General features: G+C 37.2%; 1 protein-coding gene across 1 annotated transcript in view; it reads left to right on the top strand.

Moving 5' to 3' along the window:
• Nucleotides 1-700: 700 nt before the first annotated feature.
• The window catches only part of ELP2 (elongator acetyltransferase complex subunit 2), a 35727-nt gene continuing 9555 nt past the window's right edge, over nt 701-26872 (top strand). The window contains exons 1-16 of the mRNA XM_035550575.2: nt 701-855; nt 974-1052; nt 1294-1379; nt 3159-3309; nt 4347-4424; nt 7425-7489; nt 10748-10814; nt 11744-11878; nt 12799-12894; nt 14771-14871; nt 16316-16447; nt 16940-17089; nt 19689-19877; nt 22168-22237; nt 23857-23952; nt 24082-24139. Coding sequence (XP_035406468.1) covers nt 724-855; nt 974-1052; nt 1294-1379; nt 3159-3309; nt 4347-4424; nt 7425-7489; nt 10748-10814; nt 11744-11878; nt 12799-12894; nt 14771-14871; nt 16316-16447; nt 16940-17089; nt 19689-19877; nt 22168-22237; nt 23857-23952; nt 24082-24139 — 1685 coding nt within the window. The 5' untranslated portion in view covers nt 701-723. The remainder of the gene's footprint in view (nt 856-973; nt 1053-1293; nt 1380-3158; nt 3310-4346; nt 4425-7424; nt 7490-10747; nt 10815-11743; nt 11879-12798; nt 12895-14770; nt 14872-16315; nt 16448-16939; nt 17090-19688; nt 19878-22167; nt 22238-23856; nt 23953-24081; nt 24140-26872) is intronic.

The raw sequence follows: 26872 nt of genomic DNA, 5'->3' as shown, positions 1-26872 counted from the left end.
TGTCCTTGGATGTGTAACCAGCTAAGCTCAGTATGCATGCCTAAGTAGAAACAATACGACAAGAAAGAATGAGATGGCTTGAGCATGCACAAGAACTGGGTTCAACCAGTGAACACAGTGTGGAAGACTATCGATGACCACCAGAAGACCCCCAAAGACCACCAGTAGAAACAAATGCACATGCCCCAGGGACATTTGCATATTTTAATGAGTTATGGGAAATAATATGAATATGTCAATTATTCCTTGGAAATCTAACGAGTATGTATATTTTGATTGCATATAACCTTTGCAGTTGAGCAACTTATTACGTACACTAGGTAGAGTGATCCCCTGTGCATCTGGCACTGCAGTTAAATAATGCCTTCTTTATAATACTCCAAACTGAGTCTTGGAGAGTTTCTTTGACCAACTTTTATGGTATGAACAGCTCCCAGTCGTGACGTTAGGCGAGGAGCCAGACAGTTATTTAAAACAAACGAATGAACACACAGAAACAAACCCAGAAAAGTTTTAACCTTTCACAACTTCGCAGTAACCCCCGGGCGTTTAATGAAAAGCGTAATAAAGGCTACAAGGAAGATCAATAGTTTTTATTTTCAAGCGGTTCCCGGCTGAGGGGCGGGGGAGAGCGGAGGCCACCACAACATGGCGGCCCCCTGGCGGCGCGGGGTCGTTGCTAGGGGAACTGCGTGCGGCCGCGCACGTGGCCGGCGGGGCAAGATGGCGGCGCCCGTGTCGGTGTGCCATGTCGCCTGCTGCGCCAACCGGGCGGGTGGCGGGGCCGTCTCCTGGGGGCGGCGGGGGCTGCTCGCCTTCGGCAGCTGCCGAGACGTCATCCTCTACCAGCCGGCGGTGAGCGGCCGGGGCCGGGGGGCGGCGGTGTGGGGTCGGGCGGGTGGTAACAACAACACCGACAACGCCACCGGCGCTATGGCGAGCTGATGCTCGGTGCTTTCTTCCCCCCCCGCAGGCGAGGCGGACGGTCGCCGCCCTCCGCGGGCACACCGGCAGGGTGAACTGCGTGCGCTGGGTCCGCCGGCGGGACGGAGGTGAGTGGCTCAGGGTCTCCGGGAGCGGCTACTTTGAGCTTCCTGTTGCTTGAAAATAATACCTCTGCTCTTGAGGTGTCTTGTGTAATGCAATTCGTATTGGTCACGCTTTATTTTAATGGAAACTTTGTTTACACTTCATGGGTGTGATGCTGTGCAAGTGGTAACTAGTGTCACTGCTATGTGTTGTTGGCTTCTGTTACAAAGAGTTCACACAACTAATGCAAATGTATTTTTCTAGCGACTGAAACGGAGTTAGTTTCTGGTGGATCTGATAAGCAGCTCATTCTTTGGGAATGGAGTGGAAAAGGAGTGTGGAATGATCAGGTAAATAGAAATAGCATCCTTTTAAAACTTTTCTTTTCCCTTTCTTGTTTCTCATCAAAAACTATCTGTGAAGTGAAAGTATTTATTTTGCCCATATTTCCTATTCATGCTTCTTCATTGTACCATTACTGTTGAATCTAATGTGTATTTTCTTCAGATTGTTGTCATGCCATGTTTTAATCTAAAATGTCTTTTATTCTTGTGTAGTTTATCTTTTAAAATCAGACTTCATTAAGATATTAACTAACCAGTCATCATCTGATTTGTCTACCATGTCTAAAAGAACCTGTTTTGAGTCTTCAACTTTTTGATCTCATGTAACACTTTTCTTTAAATGGCCTTGAAATCCTGATACTATGAAGTTCATTTTTAGTATATATTTCCTTAGTTCTTCCTTATTTCTTTATATCTATTTCTAGTGATTTCTGGTCAATCTACATAACATAGTGTTTACATATAGGCAGCCTACAGGGATGGAATACAAGTTGGAGTAGGTGTTTAAAAGTACATGTGCAACAGTTGAGTTTTGTCAGAAAAATTGAGACAAGCAACTTACCTAACTTATTACTCATACTGTAGAAATAAATAAAAGGGAAAAGATGCCGTATGGCATAAGAGTCTTCAGAATAAACTGAAATTTAGAAAAAAAAGATGCTTTATATAATTATCTAGTTTTTAAAATATTGCTTATTAGGCATTAGCCTGTGAATGGCTGTGTAGGTAATCCATTTTACAGGCTATCTCAAACTAGCGTAGACCGTGAGTTTTCAAATGTGCAAGAGCAGAAATGTACTAGGGAAAAGTGCACATGCCATAATCATCAGGCTTGTTTGATGAAGGAATGTTCTTTGAAACAAATAGTTCCTGTCCTGTTTTAAATCTTTGCATACTTATTTAAAATTACTTACGTATTTCTTTTTTAACCTTTTCCACTAACATGGTACACAGCCTCATAGCAGTCTTTGAAAAAGGATGTGACTAAACGTTTATACTTTAATGACGATTCTATACTAGCTTATATACTTAAACAGACAAAGTTCTGCATTGGACCAATTGAAAAATGGCAGTGGGGCTTATGAGGTTTTGTTTTGTTTTTTGAAAGAGATGTCAAGTGTATTTAGTACAAAATCTGGATAAATGCTAGACATCTTTTAGTCAGAGAATTAAGATCTTGTTTCGTCGTTTGTATTTATGACAAACAGATTACAAAGTGAATCACCTGTATTCATTCACTGAGGAGCTTAAGTTTAAATTTAGATGTTTTAGGTTTTGTGTCAGTATTTTAAAGGACAGAAAGGTGTTCTTGCAAATTAAAACATACTAAACAGAGCTGCTATAGTTGCCATTTATTCCATTGTGTTCTGCTCAATCTCCTTCACTAAGGTTCTCCAAACTTTTATGAGATGTTCCTTAGGGTTAGAGGCAAGAGAAGGAGAGAAAGGAAGGAAAACTACTCTTCCTAACCTCAGTACTGTTTCCAGCTTTCCTCAAGGAATTTGTATAGTGTGCACAGGAACATTTAATTCTCTTCAGCTTTGATTCAGTCCTGTCAAGTTAATGATTACTACTGTTGTACCCCTTCTCTGCACTTTCTGGAATGTGCTTTAGATTAAGCGTAGTTTGACAGAAGCACCACTATCACAAACATACAACTTGTTTTCAGTACTAAGTGTTTTTTTCCCCTTTCCTTAAGATGTCTTTAAACTCCATTAACTTTTCTGAGAGAATTTTTAATTTTGTTAGTTTGTATGACTTTGTAAAACTTTCTGATGTGTTCAGCTTGTGAAAAGCATTACTCTCGAAGGTCATACTGAAGCTGTTTGTGCAGTGGATGCTGTCTACCAGTCAGATGAACCTGATTTAGATGTGTTAATAGCTTCTGCAGCGTCTGACTCTACTGTGAGAATCTGGTCTCGGCATGGTTCAGAAGGTAATTTTTTTTTTGAATGTAGCAACAACATACTGGCTTAATAAAAATGATATATTTAATAGCTTTGGGTCAGTTTTGTTCCTCAGAATATTTTATCTTTATTTCTTGTCAGTGATATGTTGGCTGAAATTACCAGTTTCTTTTTAATGTGTTCAGTCTGGTGCTCTGAACCACTGTTTGTCCTTGGTAACTGGGAAGAAACTAGTTCTGGGTCTGCTTGTGTGAAGTGTGGGATAATAAATCTTGATCTTCTGTTGAACTAGGCCCTTGTATGGACACATCAGAGAATTGCTCTTTGAAATACATAAGAAATAATTAGGACAGATAATCTAGGTTTAAAGTGTCATTCTAGCAGTTGATAGTTGAGTTGTATTGACTACATCTCTCATGCTACTTTTTGTTATCTGTTGTACTTGAGGATTTCCCGTTGCCCTACCTAAGTGAGATTAAAAGATGTGAGTTGTCAGTCTTCACCCCTGTGTTCTAGAAGGCATTTCTTATGCTCCCAGAGAAGTTGTCCTTTCCTTTCCATTTTTTTGTCTTAATCCTGCTCCTGTAGGAAGGTTGTTCAGCTGTCTTGCTTGTTACTCTGATCTTGATGTGTCACCAGTTTAATTACTTCTAGGGTCTCAAGGGTGTTAAGAGGTGTCTGGTTTTTGCTTCTATCTCTGTCTGCTCTTGTAGCCAGTCCAGTTTTAGCTTTCTGTGTAGTGAATGCTGTTTGTCACAGGATCTAATTTGCAATACTCATTGCTTCACCAGAGTGAAACTGTACAACTTTAATATTCAGTGAAGAATAGTGACTTATCTTCTAACTCAGCTAACTGTGGATGGATTGCCATGACCCCTTAACCCTCAATAATAATGTTATCTTTTATTTTCTCTCTAAAAATCAATGGATTCTGACAAAATGTAGAAGTTTTGCAGCTCCTTAAAATAAAATTGAATGGGGAATTCTAACTACATGATGTAGAAGGAGATGACAATGTAACAGTAATATGATGAACAAGATCAACACTGTCTGTTCTTATTTTCAGCTAAATGCATTGAAATTCTGCAATTTGGAAATGGATTTGTTATGGATGTCTCCTTATCCTTCTTGCCTGGCAGCAATGGTAAGTACAGCTGCATATCTTGAATATCAATGCAGGAAAAATAAAATCTAAGAAATCTCCCAACTGTGTAACAGGATTTTCATTTAACCAACTCCAGACCCTTGTGTCATATATTTTGTTTTTTAGGGAATTAGCCTAAGTTCGTGCCTGTATTTAAATATTTCACGTGAACGTTTCATAGGAATTAGAAAACTACTGGCTGATTGTAGCATTTTGAAAATGCTGCTCAAAGTTCTTTAGTTGAACTATAAGACAGCACAAAAGCGGGGTAACAGAGATAGAAGTGAATGGGATAGGCTGATATGGATGGTTTCACTCATTCCTTGTGGTGCTGCACCTTATATTTTTTGTTGTTTGGGTTGAAGGGCAAGATACATAAAAAGAATCTGTAGGGCTGCATTAGAAATTGCATGTTAACGAGCAGTGCTAAGCATGTGTCCAGTCTTAAACATGAAAAAAAGGTGCTGAACAAGTTTAACCTGACTTTTCAGTATGGCTTACAGAGTTTTCTGCTAATGTAAATGTTCAGAACTGAATCTCTTGTGTTTTTTTTTTTCTAGTAAAGCTAGAATAGATAGTAAAGCTGTTTTCATGTCCTACCAGAGACATATTCTTCTGTTGGAAATCTGTAGAAGTCTTTTTTTAAAACTAGGTGCATCCTCTAGCACAATGCAAGCCAAATACTTATGCTCAGTTAGGTTTGTGTTTAAATATCATTAGAGCCCCTCATTTGGATGGAAGAGCGATAGGCTCCTAAGAGGAAACATATTGAAGCTTCTTACAGTTTCTGGAGTTCCATCTACTTGCTGCATGTGTTCCACACTGATGTGTTTTTAGATTGCATGCCTCCAAGGCAGTTACAGAAGCTTATTATATTCTTTGGCTTGAGATAATTCTGGGAGATACGAAAGCTGTTTCAAGATGTGTTGTCCCATTTGGAAATACTTATATCTGCTTCCAGAGCATGTCTGATATCAAAAACAGTGTCTACACTGGTGGTCTCTACACTTCAAACCTCTCTCTCTTATTTTTCTTGTAAATACACTAGTAGGTGTTTGCTGAGATGATGTTAAAAGGCTTAGGTTAAATCATACTAACTCCAGTGTGAATTTTCCTTAGAAGTGAAGTGTCTGCGGTACCAGTTTAATGAGGATAAAATTCATACTGTGAAGTATTAGATTATTTCTTCACTTACTGTACTGAATCTTCTTGAAATGGTGGAATAACAAACACTTTGCTTTACTGTGGAAAATCTACTGAAGTCCCCAAAGCCCAGTTTTGCCTAAAGTTGCATTCAAAGCAGGGCAATCCTTTATTATGGCCTCTTTCCCATCCTGACTTAAATTAGTTATCCAAATAGCACAATGCTCATAACCTGAAAAAGAGTACTTTACTTTTCTGAAGAGATGGAACTAGTTTTAACTCACAAACTCTTAACTTACTTTCTGTAAGGAAAATTAACAAAACATTAAACAAAACAAAAAGCCTCTATATTTCTTTTGAATGCCATTTTGAGTACAAATGATTTGCGTTGCTAAGATTGTCCAGAAACAGTTAAAATTTTGAACTGTAAATATATATTTAGAAGTATTTCCCCAGAAAAGAAACTTTTAATAGAGCATAATCGTATTCTGTACTTTACCTTCTCCCCCAAAAAGTCCATGCAATTGAACTGGTTCAAAGGATTGTTATGTATGATTTTGTATGAAATTAAATAAAATAGCTTAAAACATTAAAAATCTAATTGCTGATCATTTAGTCAAACATTATACATATTTTTATATATATATATATATATATATATATATAACATTATTACATATATATATATATATATGTATAAAACATATTATAGTGGCAATTCAGAAGATTAATGAGTTTCAGGAAAAAATGATGTATGATAACTTTTGGAGTTGCTCTGAAGTCTTTATGAAAGCTATGCTGACACCTGTATTAAGATTTAGAGAAGCTTTCATGTTGAGGGCAACCTGCAGCTCTGAAGTCAGGAATTAAACAAAGAATTAATTTTCTGAAAGTCATAGGCTACACTCCTGATCTAGAAGCATTTACAGGAAACTGATTTCACCAATCAAAGAAATTTAAAGCTCACATTGAAAATTGATTCATATGTAATGGGTGCTTTAACTTTCAGAAGACATTGAAGTTCATGATGCCTAGTATTTTAACTGACTGTTGCTGAAATATATTTAAAAAAAATGTTGAGAACCATTCATCTCTTCAGAATTGAATTGCAACAGGTGAAAAAGAGAGCAAACTTGAGAAAGCATTGCAAATCATCTTGTCTCCACTACAATTGGACCTTAGTTTCCAACTATTTTTTTTCATTTTCTTTTGCAGGACTTCATTTCATTCAATGCAAATTACATTACTGTAGAGCATTTTTGCAAAAAATGTATAATAGGCCATTTTTGCCAGTTATATACTTCTTGATAAGTCTTGATAGAACTTTCTGAGCGAGAACATTTGCATTTGTCTGATACAGCGACTAGATCACAATTCTCATTTTTTTTACTCAAACTTTTATTCAGTAAGTATGTAATTACTTTAATGGCCCATAAAATGTATTCTTTAGGAAAGCAGGATACAGGCTCCATGAACATGTATTGTGTTATGTGGAAAGAAAACTCACTGTTGCTGAATTTCTGTGGACCTGAAACCAGGTCTTCTTTCAGAACAGTTCATTACCTCTAGTCCAATATTTTCAACCCTGTGTAAGGCAAGGACTCCGTAGCCTTTGTGTGAACAGGGAGCTGTGTTTACTTATGTGCCAAAATAACTTTTTGAGTTTTGTGTTCCTGAAATACTAGTTTATTTTAAAAAATATAAGGTGTGTCTTTAGAAAACAGTTTTTAAAAAGTGTTATCATGCCTTCCTATAAATTTATATTATTGTATTTGTTTTTTATCTATGTAGTTTTTCATATCCTAGAACATCAGATTTTGTAACTTCAGTAATGGACTTTTTTTTTTTCCATTTCAGTACCAGTACTGGCTTGTGGTGGTGATGACTGCAAAATACATTTGTTTATACAGCAGAACAGTAAGGTAATCATAGCTTTTGTGTCTTGCTCAGAACGTTACACAGTTCTGCTTCTTTTTTCTTTTCATATGTGCTGCTGATTTTTTTGAAGTTCTTTAATAGCTACTGTCTCCAGATAACCATCGCACCATACCCCTGTTCAAATAGTTCATTCGTTTTCTTGATAATGGTGAAATGCATGTTCAGAATGCTGAAGTGGATTCTGTTTGTAAAAGTGTTATTTTTCCTTATTTTTTCCCTACTTGAAGATACCCTGTGTTTCTATCCCCACTGACATGAAATAACTATGACTGCGTCTTTATTCAGTATCCATGCACTGACTGTTTCACATGGAAATGTTATTTTCAGTCTATAAATAGTTACAGAAAAACTGGTATGATTTTTATTTATTGAACTGTATTTTTGTTAACTATGCTGTTTGTGCTGAATGCTTCTGAATGTCCAAACAAATACTTGAAATAGTATCTGATCTTCTATAGGCATACACATTTTTCATGTATTATTTGGAAGCTGACAATCTTTAGTTTTTCGTACAGTTAAATGTTCCTGTGGTGCACTACAAAGAAGTTCTGTTCTCTCTTGCAGCTGTTCTTTTGTTAGACTCTAAGGAAGGTGTTCCATGACTTGTCTTCCAAAACAGAAGTCAATGTCTCTTATCAGTCCCTTTAAAAAACAAACGAACAGGGATTCCACCCTTCCCCTCAACAATGCACAAATGAGCTTACCAACCAAAACCCCTTACTGAACTAACATGTATAGGAACCAATTATTTTTCTGAGTTTCCTGAGATTTTGAAAAATAGGTATTCCTTTTTGCTTGTTGAGACAAATGAATGCCTCTTATAGATTATTTTGCTTGTTCAGGCTGTCATGTACATAATAATATGTTTTTTGTTGATTAAAAAAAAATGCTTCATCCTATTATCTCCTATGTCAGTGATATCTTGACCGCTAAGCAGGAAGGGAGGATTGGTTTCTTAGCTTTATTTTTTCCTATGAAGGAAAAAAGGAAGCTCATGAGTTAAATCATTTTAATGACATTCTCTAAGAGCTAGCAGTGGCAGAATCCCTCTCGTGATTCTTAGTGTGCTGTGGTGCTGAAGAAAGACTTCTATCTCTGTCAATGTGCAGCTGATTTTCCAGATTCAAAATCTGGAACTTGTTTACTTCTATGGTCCAGACCAAACTTTCAGTTTGATTGGTTCTCCTATTTAGTCAGGTTCTCTCAGATCTGTTGACACCTTTTGTGGCTTCTGTAGCTCTACTTTTAGAGGTATTTGAAGAAATTAACATTGTCCTGCCACTTTTCAATAAAACATGATGTAGGAGAGTGACTAGAACCGGAACTTTTGCCTTCTTCCCTCTGTGGTAAGGTTCCATAGCTCTGTCCTGTTGACTCTTGGAAATCTCTTCCTTTAGTTCATGATCAAAGACTGTAGGAATGCAAAGGTACAATGTGAGTTTGTGGGAAATACTAATGAAATTCAGACAGCATTGTTATACTTAGAGGAAGGATGAGGTATTTTCGGGTTTCTTTCACTAACTGATTCAGGCTGCCTTTTGGGTAATCTCATGAATCTTACAGATGAAATATATTTATTCATAAAAATGGTTTTGAAATTCAGAGGGCAAACTTCACATCCTTAAAGATAATTTATTTGAAGATCCCTTAAAGCATTTAGTAGAGAGAAAATTTGTTTCTCTCTTTACTTTTCTGAGTTCTTGAAAGAGGGTATTGATTTATAAAAGCACTCAGGGAAAAATCTTCAAAAACCATTCCGTCTTCCTGCTAGAGATACTACGGCCCTGTGAAGGGGAAGCAAAGCAAACCAGACTGTCAAAACATAGCTTTAAAACAACATCTGTATGTTGAGCTTGGCTTATGTAAGAAGATTTTGCTGTGTGTGTTTGAGTATGTCTTCCCTGAAATAATTCAGTCTAGTTGAAAAGTGAAGTAAGAGAGTCAAGATAATTTGGGCTTTTTCTAATTCCACGAAGATTGTCAGCTGTATGGAGGAGGGAGCTCACATCTAGTGCGTGGCAGAGAAAAGCAGTAAGACTTGGACCTCTGCTACCTATCGTCCTGTCACTGGACACCACTGAAAAGAGCCTCTCTCCATTCTCTCTACACGCTCCTTTCAGATACTTGTATATATTGATGAGATTCCCCCAGGTTTCCTCTTTGACTGAACAGATGTCTCAGACTTTCTTCATCGGAGAGGTGATCCAGTCCCTTTGTCATTTTTGTGACCATTGGACTCTCTCCAGTAGCTCCATGTCTCTGTTGTACTGAGGAGCCCAGAACTGGTCACAGTACTCTACATGTGGCCTTACCAGCACTGAGTAGAAGGGATGGATCACTTCCTTCAACCTGCTGGCTATACTTTTTGCCTAATACAGCCCAGAATGCCGTTAGCCTTCTTAGCAGCAAGGGCAAACTGCTGAATCACATTCAACTTGGCATCCACCAGGGCCCCCATGTCCTTCTTTCAAGCTGGGTGGCCCTGAACTTGTGCTGGTACCTGGAGTTGTTCCTCACCAGGTGCGGGACTTTACACTTCCACTTGTTGAACTTCATGAGGTACATGTCAGCCCTGTTTTCCAGTCTGTAAAATAGTAGTGTAACAAATGAAAACATTCTACTAATGAAATTTCTCAAAAGAGAACGTGGACTGTGTGTGTGTTCCTGTGTTCATACAGAGGTTTCCATCTGCAGATACAGTTCTTCATGTATAACACCCTTTGAAACTTAGTAATAAATTTAAGAAGCACAGGGAATATTTCTAGCCTCATAAGTCGTAATTCTTAACAGCATCATATTAAAAAATAATTATGGAAATAAATTAAGGCACATCTAGCCTTTTATGCTTGATTTTTACCTGTATTCATTCTTCACATCTACAGTAGCATTTGCTTTGTCTAATACAAATTATTTACTGTGTTATATTTGAATTATGTTATTTTTTGTGTACCACTGTCAGCATGAAAAAGCTAAAATAAAATACATTCAGCTCCTTAAATTCTTATGCTTTTCTGCTCATATGTGGGAAGTGCCATAATGTAACATGTTTACACAATCGTGACAAAACCAGAAAGGCCTATTTAGAACCTATCATTACATTACAATCTTTTGTAACAGGTTATTTTTCCAATTTCAAATAATAAAAGCTGTAAATATAGAAGACCTCAAAATCCAAAGCTAATTGACCCTATGTGCATGGTAACTAAGTATATTTCTATGATCTAACAGGAAATTTTATTCAGTTTCAGAAAACATTAATCCTCCCTGGCCATGAAGATTGGATAAGAGGCATTGAATGGGCAGTGTGTGGTCAGTATGAAAGATAAATAAAGTGGAATACTGGTTTAATAACATTACTGATGTTTTACCACTCCAGCAGATGTTTTTGATGCACTGTAGCTTCTAAGCTCTTGTGATTGAGCATTTATTTTTTTTGAGTTGGTGATATAAATATTAAAAATCAAGGTAGAACTTTGTGGCTTCTTAAAACCAAGAATTGTTGAACATATACTGCAACCATTTTTCAGTTCTCAAAATTACTACTACAGTAAGATTGAAACAGAGCACACTTGTGTTTGCATTCCTCATTGTATTTCGCTTGCTTCAAATGTGTTTACATAACTGCTGCCTAATGCAAACAAATAGGATTTTTAGCAATTTGGCTTTCTCAGTATGGCAGTGTCTATATCTGAATGAGGAATAGTTTGCTGCTTCTTCAAAGGGGTAAAAATAGTGAAAGTATTTTTCTTCTTCCCCCCCATGCATATTTTTTTTTGTAAGAATAGGAGATTAAGAAGAGAACCTATTCAGACATTAACTAATCAAATATTTATTGCAATGGCAAAAATAAAATAGAGAGCATTAGAGGATGTTACAGTCCCAAAGAAAGAAATGGGTTAAAGTTCTTATCAGTATTAGGTTACTCGTTGTGGATGTTGGAATTGGGAGAGCGAAGGCCATAAGTAACAGGGAAGCTCATGTATAGTATTACCACGAGGCATCTTTCTATCTAATAAGCAGAGAAATGTCTATAGTCAGTATATTCTAAACAAGCGTAGAGTTTGAAATGGTAGAATAAGTTGATGTTGAAATAAAATAGCAGTATTTATAATATGTGTAAAATGGGGAAAATGAGGATAATGCTGTAGTGAAAGTTTGGAAAGATAGTAGTTTAGTCATGGCATTGGTTGCAATGAAAATACGGCTCTTTAATTATTATCATGTTTTTAACCAAATAGATGAAGACCTATTCTTAGCAAGCTGTGCTCAGGATTGTTTGATAAGAATTTGGAAAGTGTGTATGAAATCAAAGGAATCTTCAGAAACTGAAGATTATTCCATAAGACTGAAAGAGAATGTTTTTACTGTTAAAGGTAGGTATCAGCTGTAAAATTCTCATATATGGCTTCTTGTATATCTGTTAGTGGTTTCAGGGGGGCTTTCAAGGTGGTTACCATCTAATTTGTTTTGTTTCTTGTCTTAAAAGAATCAGAGACCAGTTTGACTGTGTTATTTTGTTCAGCTGTTAGAAAAAATAGAGTTACTGTTTTAAAGCAATAATTGTGTAAAGTTAACAATGTGTTACAAAAATGGTAAAGCAGTGAGAGAGCTTAATATCAACCTGTACTGTTACACATATTCCAAATGCAGTACGTAGCCAGGAGATATATTTGTCTGTGGGAGGTATGCTGTTAGGCAGTTCTCCTCCAGTTTAATAACATACTTCTTACTTTCTTTTAAATTCAACGCATTAAGAGGTACCACTGTTACTTAAACCTTTGGAAAGGATTGGAGACAACAGATAAGTATGTGCAGACTTACTTTGTGGTTATTTAACATACTATTTGAGCACTGTAATGTCAGGGTGTTGCAATTTTGACATAGTGGGGTAAATTACTAGACAACTTAGGTAATATAACGAGGTTTGTATGATGTGTGTAACAAGTGCTCATGTTACTTTCTCTAATGGATCATTGTTTTTACAGTCGTTTGGAGATGTAAATATGTCTAAGAATATGGGCAGAGATGATGTCAGAGAGTTTACTTCAAAATTCCTTGAGAGCTCTACAGGAGTTTTGTGATACCACTTTGAGGCAATAGGTGACCTGTTGGCGTCAACATGGTATGCAGGGCTTGCAGCGAAGTACGTTTTCAAGGACCTGTTCAATGTCAATAGGCTATTGAAATACTGATAGATGATGAAAGTAGTTGCTTTTATCACTGAAGATATCAGAAATGGTCTGTTTTTTCTTGGCTTTTAGAAAGAAATGTGCTTTTCTCTGATTTCTGGTAGATACTGGTACAACATATGCAGTTACTTTGGAGTCTGTGTTGGCTGGTCATGAAAACTGGGTGTATGCAGTCCACTGGCAACCTTCCTTTTCCAAAGGTAAACCGATACTAAACACCGTAGCAGTTATATTAAACGTTGTACGCATGACTAAAGTCATGTGTCTTTTCGTTGTGTTTGCATGTTCACTTGTCACTGTGGACTATGAAAATGTTTAAATTCTGCAAATAACATTTTATAAGTAAGTGGATTGTTTTGGCTGAACGTGCCAGTTGCACATCTGCTGTTCATGCTGCACAGGCTCAGTCTGTTGCAAGATGCTGTATTCTACTTGCTTCATTGTAATTGATTTATTACAGGATAAAAAAATAAATCAATTTATAACTATGAATTAATAGCTGCAATATGTTCTCGTGATATATGTATTTGAAATGTATGTTTTTTAGAAGGTCATTATTAACTCAAGAGCACTCCTTTCTTTTTCTTGGACTACAAAGGAACAAATAGCAACATTCAGAAGATTAATCTCCAGTCTTCCATGCATTAATTTAACATGCCAGGAATTCCTCGAGTATCAGTTTTCTCTAGCTAGCGTGTAGCTTTAAGACATTAACGCAGAATCTTATTGAAAAATTGTTATTTAGTTACTTTAATTTTGCATCTTGATCTAGTCTTTATTTTTCTTTTTAAATCCTTAAATTCTGACAGCCTTGTTTGCAGTACTGATCTGCTCGTGCATGTCTGCCTGGCGTGTAAGGGACTGAAATTCTTGACTTGATACACTTGCATCATCAAAAGGCCCCTGTGTATTGTTATTGGCAAGGCTGCCTTTTTTTTTTTTTTTTTTGAGATGTCTTAGTTGCTGGTGGCAGGTGACTTAACCAGTACAAAGCACAGCTTTGACAGTATGTATACAGCACTTGAACAGTGGAGTGCAATTAGGATGGTTAAATATCTGTAGTGAAAGACATGGCACTTGCTTTAGAAATGCTGCCTTAGGCTGTTTTCCCTACCCCACTTTTTTTTTTTTTTTGTGGGAGGGGACAGCGGGGACACCAGTCAAGACAATACAATATCAGTCAAGACAATACAAGGTTTTGCCTCTTAAGTCAAGGTTTCGGCAAAATATAGGCGTGCAAATCTTGCATTGCAATCCAAAAACCTTTGTCGTGTTAGGCGATGAAGCTTTCCAGGTATCTTACACCACGATTGTACGTACATACAGCTGCTTCTGTTCTGTGGTCCTACCCAACCTTGCATTCCCCAAAATAGATTTTCTTGTTCAACAGAGGCAGGCTGAGTGGAGAGACAGATCAAGGGCATTGCTTACGACTTCTCAATGCAGCAGCTAGGAGATCTGGTGCTGACAATAGATACTGCCTCAGGAGATGCCCACCAACGTCTCTGTTCTGAAGGGCTCCTCAACAGTTTTCCTAGGTGTTTCCCCAATGCATGGTGAACCACCTAGCTCCTTGGGGAGCTTCACTGACTTCTGGGAGCTGTCCTTACTGCTGTATTTATTGCAAGGTGCTATAGTCAACTGAAATCCGTTAGTGAATCTAACACTGAATTTGAAAAAAAAACAGTGAATATTGGCATAGAGATTGTTGTTTTAAACTGGAAATCTCCTGGTAAGAACTTACGTGAAGAAAAGAACCGAGGACTTCTATGTGGTCTCTCTGTGAAGCTCTAGCTTTTCTTCTGAATAAGTTTTTTCAACATGCATTGATGATGGAGTGAATAAACAGTAGAATATGGTTGTTCTCATGTATGTATTTTACACTTCATTTGGGAGATTATGGTTTTAAAAAATGCAATACCTACCAAAGAAGGCCTATAAAGAGTGGCACTTAGGTGCTGCGTTGCACGTCCCCACTGCTGAACTAATTTCTTAGCTTGTTTGCATTTCAGTATGAGCAAATTCTTTTAGAAAGCTTTCTCATGGTGTAGGGTAATCTTTTTCCTTGTACTGTAGGTGGCAGCATACAACAACCAATGAGAATATTGTCTGCTTCAATGGACAAAACTGTGATCCTTTGGGAACCTGATAAGGAATCTGGAGTTTGGCTAGAACAGGCAAGTGCCAGTCTTCCTCACAATATATACTGTATTAAAAGTGGCTTTTCAGTGTTGTATGTATACAGGAAGAAACATAAACTCTGTACAGTGCTGGGAGAGAAGGCAACAACTTTTTTCTTGAAGAATACTCATTCTGACACTGTGTTGCAAGTAAAACTATGTTTATCAAAAATGATGTGGTGCAGTATAATTTTTATCACTTGCTTATTACAATAGTGGGGAGTTTCTGACAACAGTTTGTGCTCAACTGTCATTCACAGAATAGGAAGTCAGGTGCGAAGGCACAAGGATAGGATAGGAAGTAAAGTTGCGACAGGGGAGTTTTAGGTTGGATGTTAGGAAGTACTTCTTTACCGAAAGGGTTACTAAGCATTGGAACGGGCTGCCCAGGGAGGTGGTGGAGTCACCATCCCTGGAGGTCTTTAAAAGACGTTTAGATGTAGAGCTTAGCGATATGGTTTAGTGGAGTACTTAGTGTTAGGTCGGAGGTTGGACTCGATGATCTTGAGGTCTCTTCCAACCTAGAAACCTGTGTCTGTGTCTGTGTCTGTGCTATATAGTAACACACTGTGTACTCAGACAGAAGAGGAAGAAATCACCCTGAAATATTTATAGTTAATCCTTGTGGGAACATGCGTGGAAGCAGTTTCTCCAGAGCAGCTGATGCAGAATTCACAATCTGTGTTTTATTCACAGTAACTTGTTCATGGGTTGTGACATGAGGTTTTTCTTCCATTTGAGCTGGGTGTTCATGTTTCACTGTATTATTTTGAATGCTGTTCTAATGTGGATCATCTTAAATAAACAAGTAGTACAACCAGATTGATTTAATGCTTTGGTAGATGCTTTTGGAAAAGCAGATTAACTAAAAACATATAGCAGTATTTCAGCTGAATTTGTTAGTGTTGGGTTATGCCAACCATTGTTTATGACTTCCGGTCACAAAGAAAGGTTTAATACTCTCTCGAGGGAAAGAAGAGAATTAGAGTAGTGGATGTATTTTTTCCCCTGTTCCATTGAAAAGTCCATGTGCCTTTCTACTTGAAGTATAAGTTAGTTCATAATAGAGTGATCATACAGAGACTCTATTTGTTGTCTGTGCTTGTGCCTAAATTTACGAGCTTCTAAAAAGCAGTTGTGCTGTAAAGCTTGTGAGTCATTACTTTGTTTTTAGATTCCATTTGCATTGATTAGACCTCAGACTGAGCAAGATCCCCCTCCTGAGATGTTTATGAAGGGAGACTGCGTGCAGCAGTGGCATGCAGCTTTAATTCCATGATATTTTAGTGCTCAACTTTGCAGTTACACAAAATACATTTGAAGAATATTGTATAACGTAAACTCTTGCCTATAACTAAATTTGCGTCTCAAGAGATTAGGATGAGTTTATATGAACAGAAGGCCATTTTCATGGATATCTCACTTCTGTTCATTAATTCAGGTGCGGGTAGGTGAAGTGGGGGGCAATACCCTTGGATTTTTTGACTGCCAGTTTAGTCCAGATGGTTCAATGATCATTGCTCATGCTTTTCATGGAGCATTTCACCTTTGGAAACAGTCTTCAGTTAATAAGGTATGTTATTTATTTATTATTATGAATGCTTAAGAAATTACATTTGTCACTTCAGTTGAGTTGTATTGTTAACAGAAAACATCAAATGTAACAGTGCAGCTTAAAATTAACAATAGAAATGTGCGCCCTCTGAATACAGCATTCTGCAGGAGCCTCACTCCTGCATAGAAGGGAGGTTGGAATTACCCAAACTCTAAATCTTATGCCTTTTTGCAGCAACCACTAAGTTGGTGGAGTAAACTGAGTACATCTGTAGTTTTGCTTTGCTCAGAAATAGCATCTAAACCAATAACACTAATTTGTTCTAAATTGGAGCAATGAATCGGCATATGTGTCCTTGTAGGCACTCTGAGTTCTATTACAACAGTTTGCTGTTCTCATACATCCTGTTTATTCCTTTCCCAATAAGGTCTTTGTTACTTATTTTGGTTAGAATATGCTAATCAGTCAACTGAAAACTTTTTGCTTCTTTGGTGACTCTAATTTTTATAGAAAGAATGGACTCCAGATGTTGTGATTTCAGGACATTTTAACAGTGTAGAGGATGTAAAGTGGGATCCAGAAGGAGAATTTATCATCAGTGTTGGATCTGATCAAACTACTAGACTATTTGCTCCATGGAAAAGAAAACATGAGACAGAGGTATGGTCTTCAAAGACTTTGTGGGGTTGTTATAGAGGTCTTGCCTGTCCTGAGTTTGGAACAAGTATAACTCTTACCTCAAATTTCCCTAAACCATGATCTCTTCAAAACTGCTTGTGTAAATGTTTGGTTTGGTCACTCAGTATGTGTTTTCACTTTAAAAATACTAGTGGCAAGTTTTAGTTTCAAATGACTTGACTGCTGTTTAATTCTGAGTTCACCTCTGGGTTACCTTCAGTTAGTGTTCTTGTAGGCTCTTAAAAACCAGCCTCTGCAATAAGGCAGGAGGAGAAATACCTGCCTGATTCTAGTAACCATTTATTGTCCTCACTTAACATTTGGTTTAGCACTGTGGCAGGGAATTATAAAGATTTTTTTTTTTTCTCCCCCTACCCACATGCTTAATCTAAGCAGACCTCTCACTGTATTTTTTTTTTACAGTATTTTGTTTATGAATGTGACTGTTTTATCAGAATGATTACCTGCCACTGAACTGCATTTGGCACCTATGTATGCGACTTTTCAGGAACAGCTATTCCTAAACAACTTTGTTACAAAAGAAGTCTAAAGTTTGATGTGGGAAACCCTGTCTGGGAATGCAGAACTTCCTGTTTCTGGTTGGTCATGCGTTTTGGTAGTCTACAAGTATGTTTATTTTTTTTTTCTGGCAAGATTGTACTAATGTTCCATTTAGGCAACTGCCAGAAACTAGAGCGATTGAAGTCACTGTGTAAGCTGTGCTATTAGCTGGGGAAGGTAAAGGGTAGCTATTAAAACTGTCTTAGCAAAGCTTCTGTAGTGTAGACCAGTACAGGGTGTCTTATGTTTCAGGGAGGAGTGAATTTGGCACCAGTTCCTTGATTTACTTCCAGGCCACACATAAGTGGTAGCAATCCCAGCTCAAGTTCTAAGCTTTGCATTGTGTTTGTAGGAAGGGCATCTTCAATTTCCTTCCCTGCCTCTTCCCCTAATCTCCAAGCTGGAGGGTACAACACCTCTGTGGAAAAGATAGTATGTTGGATTTGACATACGGAAGCCAAGTCCAGGGCTAGCACGCTATGTAAGTTGGCAGCGTTCAAAAGAGTTACTGATAGCACATCCTCTGTGACCTACTAAAGTACCACTTTTCATTATGTGTACTGTTTGATAAATTTTTATCGGGAAGAACTGAGGTTTATATGATTTACTTGTGCAGCTGTTCCTGCTGTCCCTGATTTTTTAAAAATTAATCAACTAATGTAGCAGAGTGATAGTAGTCTTCATACCTAAGTGGACTGAATTATTTTACTTCCCCTTCCTGTTCTGACAAAGAGCAGCCTTCTGGCTGGATAAACCACGTGAAAAGCCAGGTAGTGCCAACACTTTGTGTCATAGGGTCTGGGAAAAAAACTGTAGTATCCTGTAGGTGGAGTGAGGTGAAGGGTTGAGGTAGAAATGGGTCATTTGAAGGGGAATGGAGATAACGTAAGCTTTTAAAATGCCTGCCTTTCTTTACCATACAGAGTTTAGCATTTGAAAAATTGCAATAGGTAACACCTGATGTTTGTCTTAAGATACAATGGTTCAGATATCTATGAGAAGTTAGTAATAAAGCTCAGTATTCAGGATTGTTTTTTTTTTTTTTTAAGAGTGCTCAGAGTTAAATGAGAATTATCCCTTCTTAAAATTCCAGTTCTGATACTGTACTGGGTTCACATACCAGAAATAAGGGATAACAGCTAGCTTCAATTTGTCATGAAAACTTGTACCAGGATTTTTCTGGATGAAGTTTATTGTACAACTTAGGCAACCCTCCCTTGGTTTTGGTGTCTTTTTTCGCTTTTTTTTTTCCTGTTTGTTTCGTTCCTATTGTGTGCTGTGTTCTAAAGTATGTGAAGATGCACGTAATGAAGGGGAAGAAGGGTTATTGTACTCTTATTTTTTTTTAATCAAATCACGCTCTTGTGAAAAATGAGGTTTTTGTAGGTTTTCTCAAATACTCCATTCATGTGGCATGGAAGTTTAAAAATGAAACTCAAATGAATTTTTAGTGTGGTATAGGCAGTTTACTGTAAATGTAATGCCTTTCCTTATGTTTGTATATTTAGTATAATGTAACTTCTGTATTTATTGCAGTTTTTCAAACTTTAATTCTGAAGTAATATAAAGTAAATTCAATTTAAATAACAACTAGAAGAACTAGAATTAACTCAGAAATGCACACTGTATTGTTCCAACTGAAATACCACATATAAGTAGAAGCAAATAACACTTCCTAAAAATCTTTTCATGAAGAATCATTTTTTTCATGTGTAGAATAAACTACTTACATCATTTTTTTTCTCTAAAAATCTAATACTCTTGCTTGGTTTTTAGTAAGAAAGGTAAGCAAATGCCTTGGAGCACCTGGGCACGGACACCATTTACTAATTATAAGAATTGTTTAATGGAAGAATGAGATTTAACTGATGTATGTGTGCATACATCAGTAGAAGGTTGTTATTAACTTTACTTGCTGATGTTATCAACGTAAAGAGAAGTATTAGTACTTCTTGCAACTCAAAATCTTGCTGCTTCTCTGGTTAAGAATTGTACTTTAACTGTATTTTTGTTTGTTTAGGTAACCTGGCATGAAATTGGAAGGCCTCAAGTACATGGGTATGACATGCGTTGTTTGGCAATGATTGGCCGGTTCCAGTTTGTATCGGGAGCAGATGAAAAAGTGCTTCGAGTTTTTCGTGCTCCCAAGAATTTTATAGAAAATTTCAGTAATATCACTGGTATTCCAATGGAGAAGCTGTACTCTCAGGTAAGTGTTTTACAGCAATACAAAATGAAGGCAAGCCTCTTCCATGTAGATAAAAATCAGTGCTTTAGAAAATATCAGATTGCACTAAATTCCATAAAAATGCTTTTAATGGTTCTGAAACTTAACTTTATTTCTCCTTTCCTTTCTGTTGGCTTCCTTGTATGTTATTTCAAATGTATTTTTATGGTGCTGTCTTATAAAACAGGTTGTCTTCGAAACAAAGCAAGGCCTGATGTCTGAAGATTGTAAAGACCATTGGTAATTTAAAAAAAAAAAAAAAAATCAGCCCAAGTAGACTACTGTATGCAATTGGTGATTTGAAAACAAATAATAAAGTCTGGAAATGTACTTCTCCTTAATTTAAGGGTGTAGTAGACTTGTCTAGATGTAATTATTATTGTGTGGTTATGTGGTGTTGTTTTTTATTTCCAAGCATCTGATTAAAAAAAGCATAAAGCTTTCAGCACTGTTGTTAGCTGCTATATATAAATATTTATATAAATATGTACTTGTTCATGCTTTATTTCCTCTTGGCTGTGGAAATTTTCCTGTGAGTCCTTTAGATTTCAGTTCTTAGGCCTATAGCTGTTTGTAGATAAATATGCTTTCCTACTTTGTGGAAAGATAAGACTGCAGCATTGCCATCCTTTGTTTGCTACCCATTCACTTTAAGGTCTAATTTTGGTTTTCTCTGAGTTTTGTAGAGCAGCCCTCATTCAGGGTAGCTACCCCTGTACAGTGCCTTGCGTGCTCTTTGCAATTCTGTCTCAAAAGCAAATGTTTTCTGTGTAGCTGCTTGTTGGTGGATTAGCCCTTCCATTTCATTTAACAATTGAGATATCTGGGAAAGAAATCTCTTCACTTTTGATAGCAAGAAGTTACATAAGTAGCTATTTATTGCTTTAATTCCGTAAGTCTTTGTAAGCATTTGTGTTAATGACGTGCAAATAACATTGTTCTATTATAATGCTGGCAGCTGTCATTATTTTACTTCTTTGTAGACTTTCCTTATCAGCTCTTCCTCTGACTGCTATTTTTTGATCCATGATATCACAAAGTGTTTCACATGGACTTCGTTTAAAGAGGAAGGCTTTACGAGCTCTAATGATATAGATACTCTTAAATACAGGCACCAAGCCTGTCTGAATTTAAGAAGCGATTGGACTGTGCACTTAGTCACATGGTCTAAACTTTTGGGTAGACCTGTGCGGTGCCAGGAGTTGGACTTGATGATCCTTATGGGTCCCTTCCAACTCGGAATATTCTGTGATTCTATGATTCTATAGCTTTATTGAAATAATTTTATGTGAATGCTTTTTTTCGTTAGTGCGTAAGCTTTTTCTTAATTTAGCTCACGTGCATTCTCCCCATAAAATTTACTTAAAACCAAAAAAGCCAAGTTTATATTCAAAAGGAGATGAATAGGATTTTATTCAGCTTAAATCCATGGACTTGTATTATACCTTGGGTTGTTATGAAGAAGCACTTTTTGTTTTAGAAGCCTCAGACTGGTATGTTTGTATCACACATTGTCTCATCAAATTATGAACATTTAAATAAATAACATTGTTTTTCTTAATCTGACACTTAAATTGTAAATCCAGTTATGTAAAACAGTCTTTGAACTTTCCAGACCCTTGAACAAAGAGGTTTTATAGCTGTCAGATCAAACCCTTTTCCATCTCTACACAAAGGGCCTCAATCTTATTTACCCTTTCTGATTTTGGGCTTTTCTACCACATCTTTATGGAAATATTTTCTGATTATTTGTCTTTCCTCTTGGCTTCTCTAAATGGGCACGTGTTCCAGCCACATCTGTTATGTGCTGGATTGTGTTTGAAGTTATGAGCAGAGACGCTCACCCTCTGTCCACATTTCCAAAATGCTTCCTTCTTATTTCACCTCAGAACAGACTGTGCCCAATCTTACTGCATTTAAAACTGCAGTGCTCTCAGTTGAGCGCTTATCATGTGCATTCTAGGATAAATTAAATTGTGGTAGAAAACCTTTAAGTAGGAATGAAGATGCATGCTTGATGGCAAAACTCTCGTGCTGATGCCTTAGAGAAATCTTTTTTTCATTTTTTTTTTTTTTTTTTTTTTGTGGAGTAGCATTCTTCATTTTGTCTGGGGCGTGCTCTGGATGAGTTGGGAGTGTTTCAAAGTGCCTCCCCTTTACCTCTCTCTAGAAAAGTCTCTGTTATTATCACAGGGATTCATTAACCTGTGCAATTTAAAACTTGATCCTACATGACAATCTGTGAAACCTCTCTTTTTTTTTTTTTATTCAGCAATCATCTGACCTTCCAGAAGGTGCAACTGTGCCAGCTTTGGGTTTATCCAATAAAGCTGTTTTTGAAGGTATGGTTAATGAGAAATAATGGTGATGGTGCTTCATGTGTAAAATTTTTTAAATAATTGCTTTAGTGTTTGTCTTTTTGTTAGGTCTATCATTGTGTGCTTGACTGCAAGTTTAGAAGCTAGAAGTGAAGTTGTGCAATGTGCTTATTTGTCTGGCAGCACCTAAATCTGGTGCTTAACAAAAATAGCACAAGTGAGAATCCTTCCTTGAATCGTCCCTTTATCTACTTTTCGTTCCTCCCCTAAACATCCCACAATAAGCCTTGCGCAAACCCCAAATGTTCATTCCCTGCCTTCAGTACTAGGACCCATACCCTAGAGGAAGTAACCCCACTCAGTCTGTGCAGTGCTCCCAAGAGCTTCTCCTTGTCGATTGATCTGGATGGGTTTCATACCCAGGCGCTGGGGCTTGTTGCCTTCCTGAGATGGACTTGGAAGTGTCTGGGGCAGGCTATTATTTGTATTCCCCCACCTGCTGTTTTTTTTCCATGCTTCTCCCTATCCCCTAGATGAGAAGTGGCTTTGTTGTACGTGAAGTAATTCATAAAACGTAATTTGGTAAAACCTGCCTTTTTCTGCTCTTTCACCTCTTTCAATCCTTCCACTGACAGAAGGAAATAAAAGTTCCATCTTCTAGAGTATCTTCATGCATACAATAACTAATTTCAACTGATTTCATGTGGCACATCCAGCAGTAGCACTATAAATAGAAAAACTGTCAAATTTTCCTTTATCGTCTGTTATTGTCAACCAAATGCTGTCAGCATTGATGGCTTAGGTTAAAGTGCCTTATAACTCTGTTCCTGCTTACCCTGCAGAGGAATCTTAATGGTGAACGATGATCTCAAATTAGATAAATGCTGGTATATTTTTTTTTCAAGTGGAGAAGGCAGGATGGATAAGGTGATCTCTCCTCTGCTGAATTCTCTGTACTTTATTTTTTTTTAAATGCTGTATTTAAAATGCACTTTTGGCAAAAAGGCACTATTCCGCGCCTTTGTATCTTTTTCTTAAATAATACCTTCAAAGTGAAGGATGGAGATGAATTTTAACATAACTGAGTGATTTCAGTTACTTTTAGTACTTTTGCCTAAAGCTAAAGGCTAAGCCCTTGGCCGTTTTGCTGAAGCTTGCACACTGTTGATAGACTTCTACAAGTATGGCTTTTCATGTGAGTGTCTACATGAAATCTGGAAGTTCTTCACTTGTGTCTGAGATTTTTGCTTAAAATTTTCCAGTGCAGAAGGGAAAAGTTTTAACTTTGGGAAGCACAGTTTCAGAGCTCTAAGTGACTGATTCTTTCAGGTATATCAAAATCTCTTCAGGAATCTCTAAAAGAGACTGTGCCAATGGAGAGGTCAGTCCCATACTCGAATTGGTCCAAAGGGTGTTATTTTAATATAAATATTTTTTTGTATTAGTCTCATGTCCATTAAAATAACTAGATTCTAATATTTGTATTATTGTAGCTCTGGAAGTGGAGAAACCTAATTTCAAATTTTAGAAACGTATTTAGATTTTAGAGATAATAGAGGGTTTTCACTTGTATAACGTGTGCTCATGTTTTCCACTGTGCCAAGTATGTTCTCTATAGCTAATAAAGTCCTTGTTTTGAATAGGAGATATGCCTGTTCAACCAGCTGAGGATGAAGAAACTTTTAATACCATTTCTAATCGGTATCCTGAGATTTATTTTCAACCTTTGATCCTTACAGGTATGAGATTAATTTAGATTTTATGAAGTAGAGAATGAGATTCATTGGATATTAACTTTGAAGCATTATTTAGCTGATTTTAGATTATCTAGTACCAAATTTTGAACGTGTCGTACAAATGTCTTTTAGAACCTCCCCCAGAGGATCACTTGCTGCAGAATACTTTGTGGCCTGAAATTCAGAAGTTGTAAGTTTTCTTTTTTCTTTAATTTACTTTTTTTTTTTCTAGAAAACTATTGTAACATTAATTTGATTTGATCTGGTCTGATCTTACAACTCTGCCTGACTTACTACCTGATTTGACTTCATGCAGTGTATACCTTGTTAAATAAATAAATGCATCAAAAAGTTAAGAAATTGAAGAAAATGGCAGTTAGGACTTGTGTGTCTTAAAACTGTGTTTCACTAGTTGTACACGTGAATTTTTTCATGTTTTAGCACAAAGCTATTCTTCTTTTGAATTTGTAATGATCAGACTTGTCCCTTTGGGTTTTTGTCTTTTGGAGGTCTGTGTAGGGCACAGATCCCTGTTTTTCCCTCCTTGTACCAAGATAATAGTAACTTCTCTAGTCTGCTATCGGGAGCTATTGCTCTGGAATATGATAGGCTCTTTGCATGCTGTGACCTTGGTTTACGTCTGTCTGCTCAGTGCATCTACTTAAAACCTTGCCCATACTGAAGGTCTCACAGTGTAAGGAATTTTCTGCTTCTTTCTGCTTCATGGCAGACTTTGCAGATCAAGTCTGTTTTTCTGGTATGGATGTAGCGCCACTGCTAAAGGTTGAAGTATCAAATAAGGAGCTTTCCCCTAAAGGCTAACAAAGTTATAAGATGCAATAGGTGGAAACAGCAGCTGAAACAGGTTGTGGCTAGTGGTGGAGCAAAGTGGTTAATGTTGAGTAAGATGTTTACAGACCCAGTTTGGGTGTTGAATGCTGACAGGGTAGGTTATGGATTGCAAAGATAATAGGTCCTTCCAATAATTGTTTTGAGGTGGCATGATTTTACAATTCTTCTACAGTTTTTTGTTTCTTCTGTTCCGAGATTCACCTTAAGTAGTGATTTCATAACAATTTGCAAATGAAGATTTGTAACCTGTTTGTTCATTCAGGGTCTCAGTAACATGAATTGCAGTCTTCAAAGTTCTCATACTTGCAGGCCTCACCCAGAAGAGCTGGTCTTAGCTATGTGTTGCTGCCTCTAACCTTTGTCAGCTTAATCAATTTTTTTTCTTGTCTGGCTGTTGCTCATATCAGTTCTTTGAACCGCTCAGTGCGGTTGCAAGTGGCAGTGCTAGGGAGTTGAGAGGAACTGGAGGGGATAATGCAAACAGGTTTTTCAACTGCAGCTTTTGCAAGACTGTTTTAAGAGAGTTTAGTTAGCAATGCTGCTCTGGAAGCAGAGACGTGAATGGGAAACTGAATATTTATATGTATTGGGCAGCATTCTTATTTCTGATCTTGATTCTACAGCACAAAAACATGAATCATTTCAAGCTCTTACAGGTTTACTTATGCGAATCTTCTGAAACAGTGGTCTCGGGCAGAAACAAAAATGTTGAGCCTTTGCTGATAACTGCATTTACCTTCATGCATAACCAGTTTTATGACTTTATTTGGAAGGGAAATAAAAAAAAAAGGGGGTGGGGGCGGACAGGGGATGAGAGCCTGCAAGTTGATTTCATTTGACTGAGCAGGAGGTTTTGTAGGAGGTCAGCTTTACCTTCAACTGGGCATTTAATCTTCTTTGAATACTTTTAAACACTTCTACTGCCAGGGGAGCTGGCCAGAATTAGACTGTATCTGTACATTTTGTAATTACCAATTGTTCTGTTAAATGTCTCTCCTGTGCATGCTGTGCCGCTAATGTGGCCGCTTACATAAGTAGTGAAAAGGGGACAAGGCAAAAATTTTTCTTCATTTGCCTTTGACAGTTCTCAACATCTAATACGGTGTTAATCCTTGATACTCTATTGCAGGAATACTGGCTATCAACTCTTCTATTCTCCATTCAGGAAAATATCCTATATTTTATGATTGTCTTCAGGTGACTGATTTGAACAGTTTTTCCTCTGTTTTTAGAGAAACTGCTAATGATAGCAATTCCTTTGTGCAAAGGCAACAAGATGTAGAGTGTCTATAGACTTTCAATTTTTTTTTCCTCAGGATAATCTTGAAAGAAGTAACACGAAATCACATAATGCAGATTTCAGGTTGCCATAGCAGCAGAAAAACAGCATGAGGAACTGACTTGCTAAAAATAGCTTGTTTGTTATTGACATTTGTGTATTCCCAGCTATAACTCAACACCAGATTTTGAAGGATTAGTGTTTGGTGTTGATAACTGGTTGAGTGGGTTTTAGTATGAAGAACTTGATGAATTTTTTACATAATCTGATAACTTTAAAATAAAAATATGATAAATCCTGTGAGAGTATGCTAATCTTTATCCGCTTGGAAAATTACCATAGAGTGTTTATATGCAGTATGTACATCTCGTATAATACACTGGGAAGTCTTGAGAGGTCCTTTTCAACAGTAGAAAATTACTGTAATCATTTGTCTGGAAACTTTGAATGTCCAGTCAACTTACCTGTGCATAAAAAACGTTATGAATTACACATCGCTAGGGCAAAATCGCTTGTGGCTGGAAATGTCACGTCATTATTCATTCATGCAGTTGCTTCTCTCTCCATTCTGAAGCTTTTTTGTGCTGTGTTACATAAGGGAGAGATCAGATTGAATGCGTGGGGGCAGAGGATGGGGCTGTACTGGGGCTTCTGTACTTGCAATCTTCATCTTTAATGAAGTCACACTTCAGTGATCTCTGAAGTGAGCCCCTGCTTTTAGAGATGCATGTTATAGTTCAGTTTGTTATTTATGTATTTACTTGGGGGTGGGGGTTGTACCGCCTTCAGCCT

This window comes from Cygnus atratus, chromosome 2, assembly GCF_013377495.2.
Source record: "Cygnus atratus isolate AKBS03 ecotype Queensland, Australia chromosome 2, CAtr_DNAZoo_HiC_assembly, whole genome shotgun sequence".
NCBI lineage: Eukaryota > Metazoa > Chordata > Aves > Anseriformes > Anatidae > Cygnus > Cygnus atratus.
The sequence above is the reverse complement of the archived record's forward strand: the minus strand, read 5'-3'. Positions and strand labels throughout refer to the sequence as shown.